This window comes from Pseudonaja textilis, chromosome 3 (assembly GCF_049901715.1).
Source record: "Pseudonaja textilis isolate UNSWEBS1 chromosome 3, rPseTex1.2, whole genome shotgun sequence".
In the NCBI taxonomy this organism is placed as follows: domain Eukaryota; kingdom Metazoa; phylum Chordata; class Lepidosauria; order Squamata; family Elapidae; genus Pseudonaja; species Pseudonaja textilis.
In genome coordinates, this window is record NC_141992.1 from 102013176 (window position 1) to 102036940 (window position 23765).

Here is a 23765-nt window from a genome sequence, read left to right on the forward strand (position 1 = left end):
AAAAGCCACTAACGGACCAAAACTGCCAGCACAAAGAAACTAGCATGTTGGTTTTAGAGAGCTGGTCCCTTGAACAATTAACTTTCCCCTGCAAAGGAATATATTCTGTATACATCAACATTCAGTCATGACTGCATGAACTACAGTATTATTTTCTCCTTTTAAATTTGTCCAGGGACATCATGCCACCTCTAAAAAATTTGTTTTATCGAAGCTTGCTTTATCAAATGCACGGTCTATGGTCTGTAGAACATTGGCTTTAAATACAAGCTTCACTACTTTTGCCGTCAGACTTTTGGAACATAAAAGATGTAAATAATATGCTTAATTTCACTGATCAGGAAACAGGAATCATGTTAATTAAATGAAGGTTATTTGGCATAGTTGATGGATTAGATTTCCTCTCTGAGGACCAATGTTGGCTTAGTAGTAAAATGAGTATGGGAGGGGAAGGTGATGGAGAAACAATTTTTATTTTCAGCGTGATCGAAACATTCTGAGGATTGCACTTAAGCAATGGAACCATTTGAAAGGTGCATCCTATTAAAGTTCTGTCTTCAAAATATGTGATATTGAGCTTTGAAATTCCTTGGCTGAAATTATATTTTCTGGAATTTGATTATTCTGAGACATGATTCTTTAATGAAAAAAAGTAGGAGAGAGAATTTATAAGATTAGAATTTAGAAGAATAGAATAGGGCTTGCATTTATCCCAGGACACTCAACCATCATAAATACATGCAGTTGCCAAGTATCTGAATTTTGATCACATGACCAGGTGCAATGGTCATAAGTGTGAAAAACAGTCACAAGCCATTTTCAGTGCTATTGTAACGGTCACTAAATGGATGGTTGTAAGTTGAGAATGAACTACATTTGAATAAATAAGTACACAGGATAATATTTATAAAAACATTTTATTAGCAGATCTAATTAGTTTAGTTAGATTTAATTAGTTTTAATTAGTTTAATTTTCTTCCTTACAAAGTTCTTTTCTTTCTTGCAAAACAGATTTGAGTTCTGAAGTAATGCTATCCCTGATGTTAAATAGGATGAGTCCTGGCCAGAACAAATTCTAAAGTGATTCTGGAGATCCATGGAGACCTATGCTGGGAAAGTTCAATATTCATATTAAGATTATTTATTCAGATCCGATCCTGGTCTTCTTGCCTATTATGCCAACCATCGGGGCAGGGAGATACCCTCAAGATTATAGACCTAAAAGATTTGCCACCATATGCTTTCAATCAGTCAGTGAATACAAGTCATAGTTTTGGACTGCTCAGTTCCTGCAAAGATACAGTCTATCCCCACAGGTATCCTTTAAAGTTTTTCTGCAGTACTCAATCAGTCTGGGATGCCTGAGACCTTTTTTTTCTAGCCCAAGTGACAGCAAGACCTTGATACCCATTGCATTAATCATCTGGAAAACTGAAAAATCTCAAGATAAAAGATTGGGGAATCATGGGCAAAGTGATAAAAGCTGCTCCCAATGCATCAGGCAAGGTCCTCCTGTTTCGTTCTGCATCCCTCCTACCTGCCAACAAGGTTATTTTTTAAATATAGCTCTGCTATTCTTCCAGAAGAAAATAATTGGGTTCAGAATTAACCTAGTGATTAATTCTCACTTGGATAATTTGAAAGATGACTAATGTTTGGATTCCAGCTGTGTGCCCATATTCATCCAATATAGTCCCACCAGTCTTCAAGGAGAGGGATTAGCAATGTTTATTGCCACTGGTTGTGATGTTGGGTGGGAGGGGAAACAGTCTGAAAAAATTTACCAAGCACTACCCTTAAATTGTCCTGCAATAAATCTGTAAGGACAAGATCATTTGCTAGCCTCATTATTGAGGCAGATTAGAGCTTGCTTGTCAGGGCAGCACAAGTTATCCCATCATGTTTTTCTACTGGCTCATAAATGGAAAAAGCCCATTAGCTTAGCTGTGAAGAGGAGTTCTTAAAAAAACAAATGGTGAAATGTTTCAATCAGTGGGGGTCTATAAATGTGCCCACCCATCCAAAACGCCCCCCCCCAATATTCTGGAGTCTTATAGAACACAGTAAAGGGGGGGGGAACCCTCACAGTTTTCCTTTTTTTAAAATTGGTCTCATTCAAGACAACAATGAATCTGCATACAGATGGGAACTAGTCTTGTGGTACAACCAGAACAATCTTGAACTAAATACACTCAAACCTTAGAAATAGTGGTAGATTTCAGGAAAAACCCTCCTATACTACCACCTCTTACAATGCTAGACAACACAGTATCAACAGTAGAGACCTTCAAGTTTCTAGGTTCTATCATATTTCAAGACAAAAAATTGACATCTAACATCAAAAACGTCATCAAAAAAGCACAACAGAGAATGTTCTTTCTGTGCCAATTCAGAAAGCTCAAACTGCCCAAGGAGCTGCTGATACAGAGGAATTATTGCGTCTGTTATCTGCACCTCTATAAACTGTCTGGTTTGGCTCTGCAACCCAACAAGACAGACACAGACTTCAGAAAATAATTAGGACTGCAGAAAAAACAATTACTACCAACCTGCCTTCCATTGAGGACCTGTATCAAAAAGGGCTGTGAAAATATTTACAGACTCCTCACATCCTGGACATAAACTGTTTCAACTCCTACCCTCAAAACGACACTATAGGGCACTGCACACCAGAACAACTAGACACAAGGACAGTTTTTCTCCCGAATGCAATCACTCTCCTAAACAACTACTGCCCATAACGCTATCAAACTATTTAGTAAGACTGTATTACTATTATTATTCTCATCCTTCCTATTACCTATCTCTTCCGACTTATAACTATAACCGTGTTGCTTGTATCTTTACAATTTATATTGTTTTATTTATTCCCTAGTATGATTTGATTGCTTATTAGTAACCTATGACTATCACTAAGTGTTGTATCTTTTGATTCTTGATGAATGTATTTTATTTTCTCTTTATGTACACTGAAAGCTTGTGCACCAAAGACAAATTCCTTGTGTGTCACATCACACTTGGCCAATAACGAATTCTATTCTATTCTATTCTATTCTATTCCATTCTATTTTTTACTAATTCATACCTAAAGTGGCAGCTATTTAATGAGTAGACAACAGCCCCTTCATGACAGCTTCCCCCCCTCCCCCAGATGTGTATGTTTGTATATAACATGCTCCTAAAATGGGTTGAGTAATTCTAAAAGGTTGATTATCCCTGCATTAATACCATAACATTTCTTATGGAACAAAGCCATCTCTTTCTATTTTCTTCTCAGTCCCAGTTGAAGTACTGCTAACTTGCCAAAATTTGCTTACTCTCAAATTCAGGTTGCATAACTTTAGAAAGAGGTCTCATTTCAACCACAGACTCAATATTTAAAGCTAAATGAACAAATTACTTGAAAGGCCAGTTTAGGGATAGAGCATCATGGAGGAGATCCATCTATGTGGTCACTAGAAACAAAAAACAAAAACAATTTGTCAAGTCAACAAACTATCTTAGGAAAAAAGTATTGGCAATTTCTCGCTAACTTTAGCATATGTTTCAAAGCGTCAGCTTTGTAAATTTCTTAACAAGGATGTCACATATGTTGGTGGTTAGTGAGTCAGTTCACAGGGAATAAAATCTGAATTTCCTAAATTTCACAAGGATTTTTGTTATGGATACCAAAAAACAGTCTTTGAGCTGGCTACTACATTAAAATGTTCATTTTCCTTATTTGGATTAAGGTTGTTTTATTTACATAAATAGAGAATTGGGCCATCAGATGCTGAAACCTCCCTGAAGGAAATATTGAATTCAGATGCTTGGAACATTTCCACCATGTTATGAATGACTTGGTTCAGCTGTAAAATAAGAGAAACTGGTGGTTTGGGGTACTCTTTCTTGCAGTTCCTGGTAGCTACCTCTCCCTGGCGTTTGCTGACTCTCAAATTTCTCATTGGGAGAGTGAGTTGATGAAGAAATTACACCTGCTAGGTTTTACAGGGGATGCCCTGGGAGATTATGGCCTTAAAGACGCCCAATTTAGGGTAGTCCAACAGTTTGTGGACATTGACTTGCAATATCTACGAGCCAGAGCTAACAAAACTTGCTCCCCTCTGATCTTCAGCCAATTTAATAATTACGGACTGAGGATGGCTTCCTCTTTTTACACTCTAACCATTCCCAAGTATAGAAGAGCTTTCTCCCTAGCTCACTTTAATGTCTTGCCCTCAGCATTACTGGATGAGCAATTTAAGAGGCTCCCGATTAATGAGCAGCTATGCCCCTGTGACAGAGTTGAGGTTGAAATTGTGGAGCATGTCCTTTTATATTGCCCTATGTATAACTCAGGCAGATCTAAGTTACTGTCTCTCCTTGAAACAGACCCTTCTAGACCCAATGTTAGTAATTTGTTCTTATATTGTCTAGGGGATGGCTCCTCATACCTCACTTCTCAGGTTTCCAAAATTTTTTTAAGAGCTGCAACCATCAGAGGAGAACGCTGTAATTCCCCTTAGTCAAGTTTTTGGTGACCAATTGTTCATGATTAATTTTCCCATGTTCTTCTTTTGTTGTATTGTGTTTTGGTCTGTGGCCCCAAGTAAAGTATTATTATTATTATTATTATTATTATTATTATTATTATTATTATTATTATTATTATTATTATTAAATAAGTGAAATGCTATTGATGCTTACTCATCATATGTGGGTACTTTTTATCTCCTTGGTAACTGCTATAAGCACTTTGGAGAAAGTAATATTAAGTAGAGTTTGGGAGTAAGCCCAGATTACCCTTACTTTTACATCAAGCTTTCTGCTTTTAAATTTTTCAACAAATATTTTAGACTGTTTAAAGAAATTATATAACTGGTCTGCAGCCATTCCAGCTATTGCCTGTCCTCAAGTCTAACCAGGTTTCCTGTGGGCTTTACCTGAGGCCCTGAGAGTCCTTTTTGGCCCTAAGAGAAAAGAATTCAGGTAGGACGGCTAGAGAATTTTATTTCTTTGACAGCAATTCTACCTGAAAGATGCTTAACAATACTGTGTAGAAAGAAAGAAGATCCTGGAAACATTGAAGAATTCTGCTATTGCAATTGTGATTTTCTATCAGGTTTTTAGGTCCTTTTTTACATCGCGTTTTCCCAGATTGCAGTATGCTTAGAACTGCTTACACAAGAACTATTTAAATTCATGTAGTATATCAAATAACATTTGCCATCCATTAAGAATAAATCAAAATTCAGACTATAAAAGAAGAAAAAAGTTGATTAATAACCTTAATAATGCTGAGACTCTCAACATAATCATAACACATTTTTATTCCATGTGTTAATAAATTCAGTATTCCTGATCTGCCCCATATGGGCATGACTAAGCAGAATAACCACAAAGCACAACTCCACCCTGATGTTGTTTATACTGGATGTTCAGAGAACGTTTTTTTTATCTAGACATCAGTGAAAAAGCAGCTTTGTCTTTATAGCTAATAGAATAGTTTTTCCTTTCTACCTCTTTTTGGGGGAGGTATTTTTTTCTTATATTGGAGTAATTTTGCTTGCATGTATATTAAATGATTTTGATTATTTTTAGAGAGTAGATATCCTATTAATCTTCCATGAATTTGATATTATGTTGCTTTTGCGGCTTAGCCACCATCTTGGAATGTTTCTGGCTGCTGCTGCTGCTAGTTACCGTAGATAGATTAAGTTATATACTACCTTTATTATTTTTACAAACAACTTGGTGAATACATTCAATGTGCCTTCTTCCTATTTTTCCTACCACAACCACCTTTGAGGTGGGTTTGACTGAGAAAGAGTGTCAGCCCAAGGTCATGCAATTGGCTTTCATGGCTAATGTAAGACTTGAACTCATCCTCTTGCTTGCTTTCTAGTCTGGTGCCTTAACCACCAAACTGGCATGATCAAACATCATATCAAATATGAGAAGATGTGTTGTCATAAATCCTATATGACAAGACATGCTTTCATGGCCACTATTTTGCGATGCCCAATTTATCAGATTTCTAGTTGTTAAGACTATTTTTTCTAACAAAAATCCCCAGAACTATATATTCTCCAATTATTCACATCTGTCCCCCAGGATTATTCATCATAAACCAAACTTTTGAACTGCAATGTTTCTAAAGTGTTATCTTTACCTTTTTTTATCTTATCCATAATAGCCCTGTTATTGATTTAGGAACCACAACCCATTTTCCCCATTATTCTTGAATCTTGTCTGACATTCTGTGATCTAGATGATGTTTTCAGCATTAACACATATCAGAAGGACTTCCAAAACTTCATATTTAACATATGGCAGTACAATGGGCAAGTAATTTGAGGGAACAATTATTGACTTCAATTCTTGTTTTTTTTTAAAGCAATGCTAGGTGTCTCTAAGCTTTCTACAATCACACTTTCTGGGTGAAAATGTAATTGCTGTACCTCAGATTTCAGGATGAGCTTTCAAAAATAAGCTCAACATAAATAAAGAATTTATATCAAGTCCACTAAACTAAGGAGAACTTGAATGACATTCATTTATAATTAAATTTATATCTTGTCTTTTTGCTTTTGTAAGCACTTACAAGGTTGTATATTACTAAAAAAAGAATACAAAATTGGGACAGTGAAATCAGTACATTTAAAATGAAATAGTATTGACCACCTGGGCTCCTTTGGTGATCTCATAGAGTTTCAAATGGGTTACCCCTATCCTGTGCTCCTGCCAGTTTGATTTTAAGCTGGCTGTAAAAATTTTGTTCCAAATTATATGCTTTGGCAACAATTTGTAACATGTTAAATTCAGACTGCAAACCGCCACTTCTGCCCTATGGGCAATGCCCCTGCTGCTGCGCCTTCTCACCTGTGTTTTCAAATCTCTTTCCTCTTTTACACAAAATTAAGTTGAATTCATCTATATACAATTAAAGCAACATATGTTGGTGCATGCAAGCAGGGCAAGCAATTTTTTTTTAAAAAAAATCCCCCGTTCCTCAATGTACTTTACAGTAAACTATAGTAATAGGTTCTGTGCTTCTACTTACTAACACTGCTGAAATAGCAAAGCGGTTAAGAATTTTGCTTAGGATACTGAAGGCTGCTGCTTTGAACTTTGGCAGAAATGTGGTTTTCTAATTATGGGGATTCCCCACCCCCTTTAGCATATAATTTCCCCCCTGGGCTATTTTTTATAAATAAACAAGCAGAGTGTTTTACTATTTAAGATAATAAACCTCCAGATGTCTGTTGGAAGAAAAATCCATCTGGTTCAGTTCCAAGCTGGGAGAAAGATGCTAGAAATAAAATGGAGGCTGGTTGGAAAGAAAGGTCCATTTATTGATCAACAGAAGTTGTGCGATTCAATTTTTTTTTACTACTGGTTCTGTGGGCGTGGCTTGGTGGGCTTGGCTTGGCTTAATGGGTGAGGCTTGGTGGCCGTGGCAGGGGAAGGTTAATATAAAATCCCCATTCCCTCCCTACTCCTGGGGGAAGGTTACTGCAAAATCCCCATTCCCTCCCCACCATACTAACCTGCTTTCCAGCTCCTATCTCCTGTGCAGGGCAACAAAAGAAAACCCTGCCGATCAGCTGGAGCTCGGGAAGCAGAGGATAGGGTCGGGGCCAGTCAGAGGTGGTATTTGCCGGTTCTCCGAACTACTCAAAATTTCCAATATCGTTCTCCAGAACTGGTCAGAACCTGCTGAATACCACCTCTGAACAGAACCACCAGTTTGTGGTTCTGGTTGCAGCTGACCAATTCATTTGATGAGTACATGGATTTTTGTAAGTTTCAGAAATGCTGCTAGGGGGGTTGTGCAATGTCTGAAATGCCCTTAGAAGATTGCGTCTTCTGTGTCTTCTGCTAAATGCTAGTGGGTTAATCCTATTATGTCCTGAAGGATTATGTCCTGTCCTTCTTCATCCCATCATCCTGGAGCTGAAGGTCTTTTGTTTTGTAGATAGGCTGGCCCAGTCTTTCTTAATGGGCACAAAATATCCACTGAGGATGGGGTATTAACTGAGTCTGCTTTCTGTCTTTAAGACCATGTTTCTCCATTTCTCCCTTTGGGGAAATATAAAATATTCTGCCTTTTTAATATTTTCCAAAATATTTCATTCTTCGGGGGATGGGGCTTCCCTCACATCAATACAACATCCTACATGACAGTGCTGAGGCAATGGCCATGTTTTAACTTCTATTTCAGGAATTTAGAAGAAGCTTCATGATGACCTTTTGTCAGGATCAAAGACCAACATTTGCAGAATACTATTAGTGTGAACATGTTCTTTATAACAGTGAAGATATAAAATATTTGCAAGGCTTAGTAAAATAGTTCTACATTTTGTAGAATTTTATCCATAATAAAGTAGTCAAAAAATAAGCAAAACAAGATGTTTGTGCATTGATATTTGTATTTCCATTGTTTATCTAGATCAGGGGCGCTTAAATCTGGCAAAGGACTGTCCCGCGGTGCCTCTGGCCAAAAGGGCCCCTCAATGCCCCATTTTGGCCAGCAGGGTGCCGAGAAGGCATCCATCCTGTCTCTCCCCTACCCCCACCCCCCGGCCAGCCCACGGAGAACTACAATGCTGATCCGGCCTTTGAAGAAATTCAGTTTGACACCCCTGATCTAGATATAGTACTCTTCCATTATGATTGGCTAACTATAAAACACAACAATATGTAAAAAAAAGGAGTAATGTTTTTTTTTTTGAGGAATTATATATACTTGTTCTAATTATTCTCTTAAATTCTGGTTTTCTCCAATAAAATACTGGTAAATCGAAGTGGGGATATATCTAATCACCTTTTCAAACAATCTTCATCACAAGAAAATATATTACCATACTGATTCAGCAAGAACATTAAGATTTAAGTCAGCCAAATCACTTTTTGCCCATTTCCCAATCTTTTAGGAACTGGCAAAATTCCCACAAATCAAAGTGAAAAAAAAAATGCTTAAATCTTAAATTTTATTTAATATTTGGCCCTGAGAACAAGATTAAAGGTTCACATCAACGGAATAAGCAAATTCTTATGAGTCATATTAACCATGGATTTAAAGATGGATTATTTACCTGGAAAGTATCTAATATTAGAGGTTTCCTGTTGTGTATACTTGAGAAGTAAGAATGAGCTTCTGAAAATTGTATATAGAATTCATGGCTATTGGTTGTCTTGGTATTAGGAATAAAAATACTGTTACAAGTGCAACATCTCTGTTGCTAGATTTTAAATGAAATACACAAAATATAGTTAAACTGTCTCCACCCTAACCCATGAGATTTATCAAGAATTTTATATGAGTCACTTCCTTTATGCTAAATTGTGTGACAAACTGTACAAAACATGTCATCAAAAGATTGTAGAAACTTACTAAAAAATTTCTACTCCTGAAGCTTTTGTTGTTGGAGGTCAGAAAATTATTTAATGTGTATTTTTCAGTGGCTTGTGTACATTAAAAATAAATGCATAGAACAAGGGTCTTCAAATTTGGCAAGTTTAAGACTTGTAAACTTCAACTCCCAGAATTCCTGAGCTAAAATGCCCGGAACAGGAATTCTGGGAGTTGAAGTCCACAAGTCTTAAAGCTGTCAAGTTTGAAGACCCCTGGTATAGACTATCACAATGCTTCAGAACCCCACTTATTTAACTACTGAATTCGTATTTGATATTATGCCTTGGAGTCTATTGGCCATTCACTACCAGGATATTATGCTAGTAGTGACACAAACTTCATTCTGACAATGGTAACAGTCCAACTTAATAGATTTTAATTAAATCTTCAGACATTAAACCAATCAGAATGCTGGGAAAATTGTATCCACCTCTGTATCCCCTTTACCCAAAGAATTCAATTTAATTCAATATTGTATGACAGTTGTTGAAAAAGTGAAAGAACCTCAACTTGCCACATAGGAAACACTATGTAAAATACTCCCCCCCCCTTTTTTTTATTTGCAGGATGAGATCCAATTGAAGATAATCTTTGTAGCTCCTGCTTGAAATGTGAGTCTTTGGTGCCCTCTGAGCTTGGTTCTTTGCTTGCAGACATTTCATTACCCAACATCACTAGCACCATCACCATTACTGTCCTTCTGCCTTCCTCCCTTCTCTGTGGGAATGCCTTTTAACGTTCGCCTGTGGACATGTTCAGAGAGTGACTGATTAGCCTCATAGAGAATTTTAAGGTAAAAGGGAATAACTATCTCCAGAAGAACCTGAGAGTTGACTTTTTCTTTGGTGCTTCAGAAGATTGAAGGTTTTCAGATTGACATTAGGACAACATTCTTCAGTGAAGGGAGAGAAGACCAGAGAATGAACTGCCATCCTTCTTTCCATCCATCTTTGGACTTCAAAGCCCACATTTTATCCTCCCCATTAGGTCTGAAAAAGGCAGTTAAGCTCTAGGCAGCTTCAGAAGAAATTGGTTTTCCTTGGAGACCCCAAGCTAAGTTTAAGAAATGTTAGAATGGTGCTACGAGGAAAATTTTAAATAAACCTCTATAGTTTAACGAGAGTTCAGATCAACTGTGATGGAGCAGTCAAGGTATTAGATGAAGAACAAGACAACTTCCAGTTCAAGTCAATATGGACGTTCCTGGGTACCTTCATGATATTCTTGTTCAATATTATTTACAGATATTTCAAACCATTGTTTGGCATTTGGTTTAAATGCTTCAGGACCCTAATGGCAACTGCTTTGTTAGGAAATTCACTCCAAAAGTATACCTCTATATACCTCACTTAATAACCAAAATATATAGTCCAACATTTCTGGACAGCACCAGGTTACCCACTTTTGTTCATGAGTTTTCACTTCTGTTTATTTTTAATTAATAAATATTTAGCATTTGTTATCCAACTGGTAGGATCCTAGGAATCGTAAGCTACTTTTCAATATCCTATATGTGACATGGAAAATTTATGATTCTTTAATAAAAGCAGATGGGCAAGCCAAATCACCATTTCCCCATGTGAAATCCATCAATTCCCCAAGAGAATTTTTACATTACCAAGACGGTACAATCATGGATCTCCTGAATTCAGATGACTTGGCCATGAAAATTCCCTGTGAAGGGATTCATGAAGTCTGATACCCATCTGGGACCCAATGTTCTCTTCCCATCATTTACTACTGCTTTTATCAAACATGAAGTCTCTGGAAGTGAAAGTTTTCATGGGAACAAGACTTCACTGAGGTCATCTTGGAGACAACGTTTTGAACAAGTTGAACAAACTTGCCTTATTTTCCCAACCTTCTCCCAGGCAACGTAAATCAACTCAAAATATTGTATAATGTATGTCCAAGGGAGGAGAGGGAGCTAAGAATGTAATATGAAATTTTAGAAAAGAAAATTGCTACATGAAAATTTCTCACCTGCTCAGCTGAGACTGGCTGGTATTTTTGTGTGTGGCCAATGCTTTATCCCTTGACTGATGGTCAGCATGCTTTGGGGCCCAATGCAAAGTGTTTCTGCTGATCTTTAAAGGCTTGAATGGTTTTGAGAGGGTGTTTCTGCAAAGAAGGAAAAATCTTTCTCATTTGTAGGGGCCTTTAGTTCCAAGACCTTCTCTGTTAGAAAAAAAGTCATTCTACTGATGGCTTTTTAGTTTTAGACTAAAAGATTCTTCTTCTCCTACTTTTAGATTTTATAAAAGTTCTGCTACAGGTAGTTCTCAACTTACAACCAAGTTGCTTAACAACTGTTCGAACATGCAGTGACCCTACTGGGAAAGCTGCTTATGACTTGGATTCAAAATTCTGACGGTCAGCCTCCACAATTACATGACCAAATGCTGGGTACTCAGTAACTGGGCCAACTTTACAGCTGCTTGCAGCATCCCATGGTCAGTGATCTTATTTTACAATAAAAACTGGAATTTACTTTTTTTGGCTTTTTGGAAAAGCCACACCCACAGCAAAGCACTGGCTCACTTAACAACTCTAGTGGGTGCTTAACAACCATCGCATTCACTTACGACTGTTGCAAAAGAGATCATTTTATAACCATCAAAACCTATGAATGTGGTAGGTAGGCAGGCTAGTTTACAGTCATAAGTTGAAAAACATCCCAGAAAGAAGAAATATGTAGGAAACTGGCAAAACATGTAGTGGGGATGTACATGATTTACGGAAACTCCTATTTTTATCAGAAGGAACTCTCTTATTGTGAATATCATGAAATTAAGGAAACTATGAAGAATAAAAAAAACAGGCATTTTTCTGACAAGTTGGACAAGATCTAACACCATTTCATTAGTCAAGAACAGTTGCTCTAGCAAGCCAGAAACATTTTTTCTTTGCAACAATGCACTTTCATTCTACCTTAAATAAAAGCATGAACTCAGTAAAACCTGACTATACTTTATTTCCCTTTGTTACAATTTTGGCAGCTTTCAGAGTTTTGGGCCCTCCTGGGTATTTCCCAACTCATCAATTTTTGCTTTAGGAATTACACAATAGAGCCTATCACAAAGAAAGAAATGCAGGGAAGTTTCTGTCTAGACAGTGGTGTCTCAGAAGATGCAAAATAGAACTGGAGGATTCTACTTTGAAAAGGCCTCATCCTTGTCCCATAAGTGTCAAAAAGGGAGTCACAAGTATGGTGCAAGTGACTGTGTCACTGGAACAAACTCAAACATCTTTGTACAAATGATAAGGCTTTCAAAGAGATTTTCTCAAATATTACATTTTCCTATAAAACTGAAATAATCCATCTCATTAAGTTCTTTCCTTTTATAAATACTATAAATTCTTATATCCAGGAATTTCACTTTCTGACTTCTTTTTCACTTTATCTTATATTTGTAACAAAATATAAAACAAAAGCTATTTGATTCTAAAGAAAGGGGCAGCTGATGTTAAACAGTCAATGACAACACAAAAGAAACAAATCTAAAGCAGGAGGTTGCTCCAGAGGAACATTTTAGGGCACTTCCTTCATCTCAAAATCAAAATCTCTCCGTGAAATGGTTTCCAATTCAGCCACAAAGGAATGGGCATTTCCTTTTCCTTCAACTTTTCAAATTGATGGCCCATCATTGTTCGGTATGCAAATACAGATCTGTAACTGATGTAACACAATACCCTCAGAATGTAGTGGGCTGTATTTCTTCTCTCCAACTGTAGCTGCAACGTGGAATATGTGGTTGTTCAAACCAGTTTTATTGTTTCCAACGTATCTGCCAGGATATAAGTGCTATCCCATTCTTGCCCAGGTCGCTGAAGTGCCTTCTCCAAAATCTGAGCTTTCTCTTGAAGGTCTCTGGGAGACAATTTGACTTTATCCTGCTGTTGGCAAAAGATGATCTCATTTACTTCCCCTTCAATCTTCTGAGTATAAAGCACAGGAAAAGTCTCTTTGAGGGCAGCCAAAACAGACCTTTGAAGCAAGATATCTCGACATACCAGATTGAGAATAAAAACGCCTGCAGATAGAAAAAATAGAATATTTTGGCTTATTATTACAATCAGTGAGGCTACATAACAGAGTATTTCCTTCTGGTGGAATCTCTTCTTCTTCATTCTTTTTCCCCATTCTGTTTTTTCCTGATATAAAAAACTCTTATTATTTATTTCGTTACTTTTGTTCTCTGCCACATTTTTATTACCTGCCTGACCATTGACAGACAAAGCAATAGTTTTGCAATATCTAGCAATAGTTTTGCAAAGCTTACCAACTTTATGAGCAAGGTTTTTCTGAGGTCTGCAGAAATCTCTTCTGATATAGACATGATTCACTTTTGGAAACTGGTGTAATGAACAGCAGACCTAATCGTAGCAACCAATATAGTTTTATGTAAGGAACCCCTCAAATCGACACCCTTTGGACAAGACTCTAGTCATCTTCTTGACTAGAATTTCTAATTCATCTCCTGAAAATAGTTTCTTTACTTATCCAATAAAGACAATAAATGCTGTCTCAGTGTATTCAGTAAAAACATGAATGCAGTACAGAATTTTCTGTGTTGTTTTACAAAAATCTCTTTATTAACAAGTGTCATTCTAATCAAATTGTTGTTGTACTGCAAGATTTCAAAGAATTTTTAAAAGTTCACTGATTCTAGAACAATTCATATAAATTAGATCCAAATAAAAAGACAGGGTAGCTCCTAGAGAGGCAGCTCATCAGTCTACTTTGCTCAGGCACTTAGTACTGAGCGGTTCTCACCTTCTGTTTTCAAAAGCGTTCTCACTTTCTGAAGAAAAGCTTTCTCCACAAAGGCTGGTGGTGGACAGCTTATTCCCAAACTTGAGTCCTTGCTGTCCACATCAAACATTATTACATCATAAGATGATGGAGCTGGGAAGGAAAGGGAAAAAAGTGGAGCATATTTTTCACAAAATATCAGTGAGGATCATTAGAGCTTAATATGTGGCCAATAACATTTGTGAAAACAATATACTTTGGTTATCAAATCTATCTGTTTTGTAGTCTAATATACACATGAAAAAAAGACTTTATGCCTAAATAAATCCCAATCCATGGCAATCACAAGAGCATCTAAAAAACCATTTTACTGAGTAAGACTGACCCTACGCAGAATTTTTTTCATGAGGAACATCTGTACTTCGGAATATTCTGTCAATTATATCAGCTATTGAAACAGATCAAGATCTCCCTCTTTAGATATTATCTATCACCTTAGGTACTGCTGTAAACTTTGCTAAGTAGAACCAAAGTCAAAGGAAATTGAGATACATTTTACCTAACTGCATTTAATCGCACATCCTTCTTTTTTTGTAGATTTCTATGTTTATTTATAGAGCCGCGGAGGCGCAGTGGTTAGAGTGCAGTACTGCAGGCTACTTCTGATGATCACCGGCTGCCAGCAGTTTGGCAGTTCGGGTCTCACCAGGCTCAAGGTTGACTCAGCCTTCCATTCTTCCGAGGTCAGTAAAATGAGGAGCCAGATTGTGCTGACTCTGTAAACCGCTTAGAGAGGGCTGTGAAGCACTATGAAGCAGTATATAAGTCTAAGTGCTATTGCTACTATCTACTGACCAGAATTTCCCATAAAAGATCTTGTGAGTTGGCCGTGGTGAAATGTCAGAGACCCACTTCAGAGCAATATAACCTGACAAAAATAAATATGGCTAACTCACCACAGGACAACTCACTGTAGCACAAGAGTTACACTAATAGGAAAGAATTGGTGGAATAAAATCATTAAAGAAAGGATGCAAAAGGAGGGACTGAATGAAATATGTCAACTCATAAAACATTCCTATGCCTGTTTTAGTAGTTTCCATTAATTAAAAAGGGAGGGGGGGAGAAGATCTGGAAGAGCAGTGAAGCAGTTTGAAACCGAAAGTATATTCCAACTCTTACCTTTAAAAGATTGTAACTAAAATACTAGAGCATTTGCCCTTGAATATATTTCGTTGGAAAATGTGAATGATGACACCCAGTCTGTGAATGTGCTCAAATTGAAGAGTCTGGTTTATAAGACACCCAGGGGTGAGGGGGGAAACAGGGTCACAGGTGACTGTAAATTACCTATGTCAGAGTTGGCTTCATACAGGGCAGAGCCAGTATGTCGCCTCTAATAATTCCTTTGAAGCTTTTTGAAGTTTGGCTTGAGAATCATGATTTAATTAGAACAATTACTGGAATCCTGACAATAAATCTCAACAATTAAAATATTTTTTATTTATTTTAAATAATTAAATAGAATTGGTAAATACTCCTGTGGTGAGTTGGCCATGGCAAGTGTTCCTGCAATGAGTTGGCTGTGATTGATTGTGATTGGTTGTTGCGAGTTGGCCGTGGCAAGTTGTCCCATTCCCCACTGAAGTACCATATGTTCTGATCTACGCTGTTACCATCCTAGTTATTATACATACAGATACTGTCGCAATTTATAACTTTCAATTTATAACTTTTTAAACTCGGGAAAAAGTAATTATCAAAATAAGTTTAACTCTCACTGCTGCTTCTCTACTTTAATTTCCTTCCAGTCTCATTCTTTATGACATCAAATTTGTTTTAAAATTATCTGTAACAATATCCATAATTTTCCCTTATGATCAAACACCAGAATTGTCTTGCTGGACCAGAGTACAGATCTATTTTATCAGCATTCAATTCTTAAGCAAGAAAGTAAATAATGGCATTCTACTGTGTCCCTAAAAGCATAGACACATTGTTCCATAACAAGATATGGATTCTATAGCACATACATATGCAAATGTATTAGTTGGGGGCACAGCCCAATTGCAAATGCAAGCTCCAGAGTTAAATAACCTACCTAGCATTGCGGTTCTCAAGGTTCAACATTTAAATAAAGATTTTTGACACTACAAGGGTTAAATGCTTCTGTGTTCCTTGTGGAAAAATAAAAGTGTTTTTGTCTTAGTACCTGATTTACAGCATCATAGGGCACAATTATAGATACCGTGTATTACAAGAATTCTGATATACAGAAGTATAACTAAAACTTCCAGAATAGAAGGATGGTTTTTTAACTTTTTTTCTTCTTGAACCATTACATGCTCAAAATAACTCATTTTAACTACACAAAAGGGTAAGAGCAGTACAGATGCTTTCAAGACTTCTGAAATACTTGCTGTCAGAAAGTCAAAGAACATAAACAACGCTAAGAGATGCACCATCCATAAATCATGGCTTTGGGTGTGAATTGATCTAAGAAGTTATTACCTTTTGCTGTAAGATTGGCGACATAAACTAAGCCATCTGCAATGTGAATTTTGAGTCTATCTCCTGGTGAAAAACCAAACCAGCGTGTAGCCACTTCCAGCATGGCAGAATCAATCTCCACTACATCAACAGAGCACTGCACGAAGTAGTCATGAAGGAAGAGAGGAAGGCTGCCACCACCCAGGCCAATCACAAGCATATGGATCTGGGCTTCTGAAAACAACACACAGAACAGTTACGAATTGGAAGCACAACTAACAGTGTCCTGCTCTGAAGAAGGAGTGTGGCATTCTGTATCATAATTCTCAGTGTAAGGGTTGCAATGTCCAAACGTTTTATAGCTCTGTTATAGCCGCTCGGCTAACTCAGAGGGCAATTTATTTAAGAGTAGAAAAGAAATGAAGTCTACTGTCCCATATTCCAATTTTCTGAGGTTGCACTTCAGGCCATTCCCTGGGGCACCAAATAATCTAGTAGTGCTGGATAGAGCTGCTGACAAAGGGACCTGTTTTTTAAGAATCCCTCCTTGGAGGAGTATATGTCAACACCCATACCAAAATGCAACCTGATCAGTTCTGTATAAGGCAAGCTGCAGCCGAGCTGTAAGGTTACCAGAGCTGGGATGAAAAATCAAGATAACAGATAACAAATGACATGGCAGGAAAGATATACAGAATACTCTTAAGTTTTGCTGCCACCTAATGACCATGTGGATTTTCAGAGTTCAGATCTAATAGCCCAAAGTTTGGGTTATATGTAGAGTAGCCCTAAATACAGATGGATAAGAAAAAAAATAAAATAATTTGCTGCACATTTTGGCAGAATTACCTTGGGGCTGGGGGCTAAACACAGTATTGCAGCTTTAACTTTGCGTCTGCATGCTTCCTCCCCCCGCTTTCTTTTTACTATTTGCTCAGACACTCAATCCAATTTAATCTAGCCAAATGAATTCTAGACAATGGATATGCATTATATACGTTAGCACCTTTATGATTCTACTCTAAACTCTGTTTTTATTGCTAATGGATGGATGGATGAATGGAAGAGACTAGAAGCATAACCTTATTTACAAATGCCTCGTAGAGAAACAGGAGACTGTGAGTTCTAGCCATGCCTTAGGCATGAAAGCTGTCCCGGTAACTTAGCTCAGTCCCTCTCACTCAACCCACCCCACCATAAAGAGTTGTTATTATGGAGAAAAAGAGGTGTAAGAAGTAGTAGTATTGGTATGTTTGCCACCTAGATTCTCTAAATTCATCTAAATTCTCTGTAAAAGAGAAAAGAAGCTGGGACAAAAATCTAATAAATAAAATCCCACTAATTAGCTACGACTGACAGGGACCTAACAAATTCACTTAATATTCATGACCCACACCTTAAAAATGATCCTGTGGCTTCCTACTCACTTGGAAGACCTTCAGGGTTTTTCAGCAAGCACAGTCCTGAGACCATAGCTCTGTGGTGAGCACAACACAGGTAACTTTTGTCAATGGCCAGACGAGCAGCTTCAGCATCAGATTTGGAATGGTCCCTTAGGTCCACTTTCTTCTTCTTTTGCTGCTTCTGCTTGTTACCTGGCCAAAGAAAGCAAAGCAAGTTGAGATGGACATATGGACTACCGTAACGATAAAGGGGGGGAGGGGTGGTTTGATTATTTATCTTATCTGGGATAGGAGACAACTATTCAAAATACTCCATCCCTCCCCAATGGGACACTTCCCCATAATGGGTCACGATTGGAATTCTATCTTTCTCCCAAAATAGCCATTCTGTTCATTTGTTTTCAACAACTTATTAATTTTAAAGCAGGCTGGAATTCATTTTAGTTCATTAGATGGCTGTGCAAAGATAATGTCCACCCAGATGTTCCTGAGTTATAACTCTTGGACAGACAAGTAGTAGTCAGGGATGCTGAGAATTGAACAATATTCAAAGGGCCATAAATTTACGTGGTAGAGAAGACTGATACGGATTTGCACATCTTAAAATATGTGGTGCGGAACAGGAGAGACAGCAGTGCATATTGTACTTAGGAATTCAAAAACATTGCCTTACCTCACTAGCCTGCTTCTTTCTACCATTTCCTTAAGTTGATCCACAGAAAGCTGGAGAGAAAAGTGGGGCTGTGCAGTACACGTCTCTCACTTATATACCTGTACTAGGCCTCCTCACAACCCCATTCTAAATGATAGCCGCCCATAGTTAGTAGCCACAGCTTTAATTTCACCTTTGTGGGATACCCTGGAGGAAAGCCTTGCTTCTGACTGCACTATATTCCTGTTGCTGAGGAAGATGAGGCGACGGAAATAGCAAGCACCACCTCCTTTGACATCTTCAATAACGTACTCCCCACTAAAAGGACTAGTATCACTATGCTGGATGGTACGGATCCCAATGTCTCCATCCACAGACAGAAATGGCACCTGCAAGAGAAGGCAATCTAATGATGCTACCATCCCAGAGTTTCTTCAAAGATCAAGGGAACAGAATATAAATGCCATCTACTCTGGCTACCTGAACGATGACCACCACTTTCTAGGGTCTTAGATTTGTGGTAGCCTTTGCTAGAACCAATATTGAGATGGCAGAAAAAAGATTCTGACACTGTGTTTTTGGGATTCTTATACGCAAGAGGCAATGCCAATTTTATTTTAAGTATCAAGTTCTTTTGATCACCTAGCTTTCCCAAAACGTTTAAGGTATCTGGCTTGAATAGACCCATATTTTTATCACACACAAACTGAAGTTTAAGTACTAGGCCAAGACAGCTGATTGCTGTTCCTCCCTGCTCTAGCAGCAGCAGTAGCCAGGAGGTCCTGAGCAGCCTTTGTTTCTGCAGACCATGGAACAAATTAGTTTTGCTTCTGCTGTACAGAGAGTTTGTCAAATTCATGCAGCATTGCTCAAAGAAACCATCACATCATCACTGAAAAATTCAAGGAGGGGAAAAAATACATTTTTAATCACATAGCTTCTCAAAGTATCAGCAAGAAAGTGCTACTATAATTGCATCCTGCTTGTTGGCTTCCCTTAAGTATTTAGTGGGCCACTGCTAAAGAAGATCAGAGGGCTAAACGGACCTTTTACTGGTCATTAGCCAGACAAAAGACATACCTGCTGCTGGGCTGGAAGCCCAGGGGGGGCTAGTTCCATCACTTTTTCTGACAGTTCTGCCTGGATGGCTCCCATGTTGTCATAGTGTTGATTTCTATGTAAGGCCACAGTTACCAGACGCCAAAATCCCGCACTCATGGCCAACTGCTTCCGTCCCTCCTCCGTTCCAAAGAGCCACTCAGTTTCTCTGCCCTGTGGTACTGCATCAGGCAACAGAAGGGATTTGTGTCTCATCAAAAATGTGGAGCTTTCAGTGCACAGATTCTATATTTCAATTTCATGGGATATTTAAAGCAGAACAATTTTTCTGTTCTCATGTTACAGCTTATTGCTTTCCTTGGTAATTCACACTTTACTAACCACGATTCTTAACATTTATCCTTACATAAAGCTTTGATCGCTACTTTCTTAAAATAGTATAATTATATTCAATTATTTACAATTAATCATATATTGGAAATGTATGGTCACAACTCAAGATGTTTTAGAAGCAAATTCTGGGAATATTACAATATTATATCCACCAAAACAATACCAAGCAAAAATATATATAAATATCATTTGTTAGACGCTGCAGCAATTATTTTGATAACTTCTATTTTGTGAGTTCGAATATCAAATATCAGAAAATGAATTGATACTCGAAAACAATATTATGATACAGAATGTTTAATCATTTTCAACTCTTTTGTCTGATATGAACTTTCTGATACGAACCGATTTAAAAGTTGCTAGTTCATTCTTTAGGGATGAAATTCATAGAGAAAAAAAATCCTAAAGGCTACTTGCTAATTAGCATTGATAAACTCAAAATCCCATAAATATTGGAATAGATTTTGCTACCCTTGCAAATACTGTTTTTCAGCATATCTGAAAAAACTGCAAATTTTGCTCAATAATATTAGCAACGTTTGAGGAAGGGAATCTAAAGATAGAATCTTGGGTTGTTTGAATTGTATTTGATCTCCAATACAGTGGGCTAAATAAGGAACACATTAACTCACTGATAAAGATGGCAAATTGCTTGTCCTGTGACATTTTCACCTTTGGGCTATGCACTACATGTAAAGTATACCGGACTTGACCAGTGTCTTTGTTGCAGAGATCCAGAGAGATGGTCCCTACATTGGAGTTCTTATTGAGTTGATTCCACAGCAGAGAATAGTGTTGTCTCTCTTTCACTGCATCAATTAGATGCTCACTGTTCTTGAACCGGGCAGGTTTCTCTTGTGCTTCAGTACAGAGCTCCAAAATGCATAAAACAGAGCCAGGGACTGGTTTTATCTTTGTCATAACATAAACAAAGACAGGCAAAGCAAATTCCTGTTCTGAAGTGCCTGTTTTCTGGCCAGGGACTTGATGTACACGAACCATCCAACCTTCCTGAGAAAAATATTCCACAGCTGCCTTCAATACGTGTGTCTGAGCCAAGGAGACACATAGGTAACGCCCCCCGAATTGCAAGACACGGCCAATTTCAGCAAACATTCTTTCAGCTCTTTTCAGTGTGATTTCTTCTCCATCAGTCAGCAGGGCATCAAGTGTGCCTTTATCAAACACCACCTGGAAATGATCATCGGGGAAATCCATTTGCAGTACATCCATTACCATGTAAGTCATTTTGGGTCTCAGTTGCTTGCTGCGTTCCTGCATCTGCTTAACAACCCGCTCATTAATGTCCACACTGATGATATCATGATAGCCTTCATCATACAGCTGCTCACTTAGTTCTGAATTGCCACAGCCAACAACAAGAATCTAACAGAAAAGAATGGAAGAAATGTCATGTTCCTTTTAGGCTTGTCAAAATTATTCCTTAGCATAGGGATTTTTCAGGTAGTTTATACAAAGAGTTCTAGCATCTGGCCCTCAAAGTAATTAAAACATATTGAAACTAAAATGAAAGTAGATCCTGGATAATTTGTATACACTTCACTGGATATTTTAAAATAAAAGTCATGAAACTAATGAAGAGAAATATAATCTTAGGAAAAAGTTGGAAGTTTAGACCCTGACCTATCAAAATGACTCATGAAAGCTCTCTTTAGAGTCCATGCAAAATCCATACTTTTAGATTTCAGCTTAAAGTAGGGTTGAGAAAGAAGTTAGCACCCCATAATTTCTTATCCACATATGCAGAAAGTAGAACAGGAATAAAGGGGAATTTCCCATATTACACTAGATCACATACTGAGATCAGGGGTTGGCAACCTGTGGCTCCAGAGCACCCCTCTTCTGACCCTTGTTGGTACTGCATGTACTTCAGCCACTCAGAGATGCATGACTTTCTCTCCGCCCCGGAGATACTGGCCTGGCCACAGCCAATTCTCTGCATCATAATGGGCTCCAGGAGGAGGAGGGGACGCCGTCTCCTCTATTGTGAAGCATGCTAAATTTAAGTGTGCTGCACAAGGTGCTGCAAGGGCAGCAAGCAGGCCATGGAGGCGGCGAAAGGAATATGGGGAGACACGTGACTTTCTCTCTGCCAAAAGACACTGGTCCTGCCCGGCTGTGGCTAATGCTGCTGTTCTTACCGCCTCCATGGCCTGCTTGCTGCTCTTGAGAAACAGAGAGATTAGAGAGGGAGAAAGAGAAAGATAAAAGGGAGAAAGAGAGATGAGAGTGAAGGAAAAAGAAGAGAAAGAGATCAGAGAAAGTAAGGGAGAAATGAGGGAGGAGGAAGAGAGACACAGAGAGAGGGGGGAGAGAGGGGGGGGAGGGAGGGAGAGAGAGAGAGAGAGAGAGGTTTCCCAGAAAAATACCAGGAGCCACAAAATCTGGGTAGGTGTATCTGGGGGGGTCATGTGACTGGGTGGGAGTGAGTGACATCGAGTTGGCCATGCCATCTCAGGTTTTGTGGCTCCTGATGTTTTCTCTTCTGCGGGAAACTGGTCCAGATGGCTGAGTGTTTCAGGTTGCAGAGCCCTGCTGTAGATCAAGTATTTGAAGCAATTTTATATTTCAACTAAAAAGGCTTCCTACATGATGAATTAAAAAAACCTCAGCCTGCCCCTTGATTTATAACTTAAAAGACGTAAGGCAAAATATTATTTTTTGGAATACAGGTACTTCTTATACATTCACTTTTTATCATTGTATACATAGGTGTAATGATTGGGTGGATGGAGAAGAAATAGGTTTTCTGTGAAGACTGCAGTTATCTAACAGATTATAGCAGCCAGAGATATCAAACAGAGTTCACCAATTTTTAAAACTGCTTTCACCTGCATGGCTGATGCCAGTATTTGTAAGAAATTTGTAGCACATACATGAGCTTGGGATTTCTTGCATTCTGCATTTTTTTAATATTGTAAAACTGAGGGCAGTGCCTGTCTTGCTAGTTGTCAGCTACCAAATCAAGCACATTAACATTCACGTTTCTCTCCATCCTGTGCCTAAGTAGAATAAAATCAGGAGTTATCAGAATCACCGTGGCCTCTGGTAAGAGATCGGGCTGTCTGAATTGCCTTCATCCAAGCTCATCGGGGATTTTAAAAACTAGACTAGACATCAGGCGGCCAATCTGAATTGCAGAGGCCCTCTTGACATTACGAAGCAACTGAAAAGGGGGCGATTAGTTAGTAGCTTAGTGCGTTGTGATGTACATCCAGCCAGGGGGGCTAATCTATATTTTAGTCACCGGAACGTAGCTCCGAAAGTTGGCTTGACTGATCTCAGGTAATGAAAACTCCTCCGGAGCCTCCACCGAATAAAGTTCATGCCCTGCCCACGTGCTCTCCTTTCTCCTAACTTTTGTTTTTCTCCTCCGGTTTATCACGTCTCACCGAGTCCCGCAGGCGCAGATACCGCCCCAAAGTCGGTCCGAGTCCCGACCACTCGCCGTACCACTCAAAGGCACGCTCGCCTCGCTTCCGAAAGAATCGGTCCCAATACTCCGACGAAGCGAAGTCTCGAGCGTCTCGCGGGAGCAACCGCAACGCCTCCATTGCTGAAGCCGCCGGAAGGCGTTCCCGGGAGCCAAAACAC

The 23765-nt window shown here is 38.4% G+C and overlaps 1 protein-coding gene across 2 annotated transcripts; it reads right to left on the bottom strand.

The window, feature by feature from the left end:
- Positions 1 to 12240: 12240 nt before the first annotated feature.
- Positions 12241 to 23749, bottom strand: METTL13 (methyltransferase 13, eEF1A N-terminus and K55). Of its 2 annotated transcripts, none has more exons than XM_026703385.2 (8): positions 23564 to 23749; positions 20783 to 21536; positions 19779 to 19978; positions 18892 to 19087; positions 18071 to 18238; positions 16665 to 16877; positions 14175 to 14306; positions 12241 to 13431 (listed from the first exon to the last, which is right to left on the bottom strand). In XM_026703385.2, exons 1-8 carry the CDS (start codon positions 23723 to 23725, stop codon positions 13157 to 13159), a joined length of 2100 nt encoding a protein of 699 aa, XP_026559170.2. In that variant the 5' UTR covers positions 23726 to 23749; the 3' UTR covers positions 12241 to 13156. The 2 variants fall into 2 exon arrangements, with proteins under 2 accessions (XP_026559170.2, XP_087786629.1); XM_087930503.1 differs by having other exon boundaries at positions 22981 to 23749.
- Between the last annotated feature and the right edge of the window lie 16 nt (positions 23750 to 23765).

Excerpts from the sequence above, each read along its gene's own strand:
- METTL13 (XM_026703385.2), bottom strand. The coding sequence starts at position 23,725 with ATGGAGGCGTTGCGGTTGCTCCCGCGAGACGCTCGAGACTTCGCTTCG. Across the intron at positions 19,979-20,782 it reads GCAATTTGCCATCTTTATCA|TACCACAGGGCAGAGAAACT; the intron begins GTGAGTTAATGT and ends TGCCTGATGCAG. Across the intron at positions 13,432-14,174 it reads AACGCTTTTGAAAACAGAAG|GCGTTTTTATTCTCAATCTG; the intron begins GTGAGAACCGCT and ends TTCTATCTGCAG.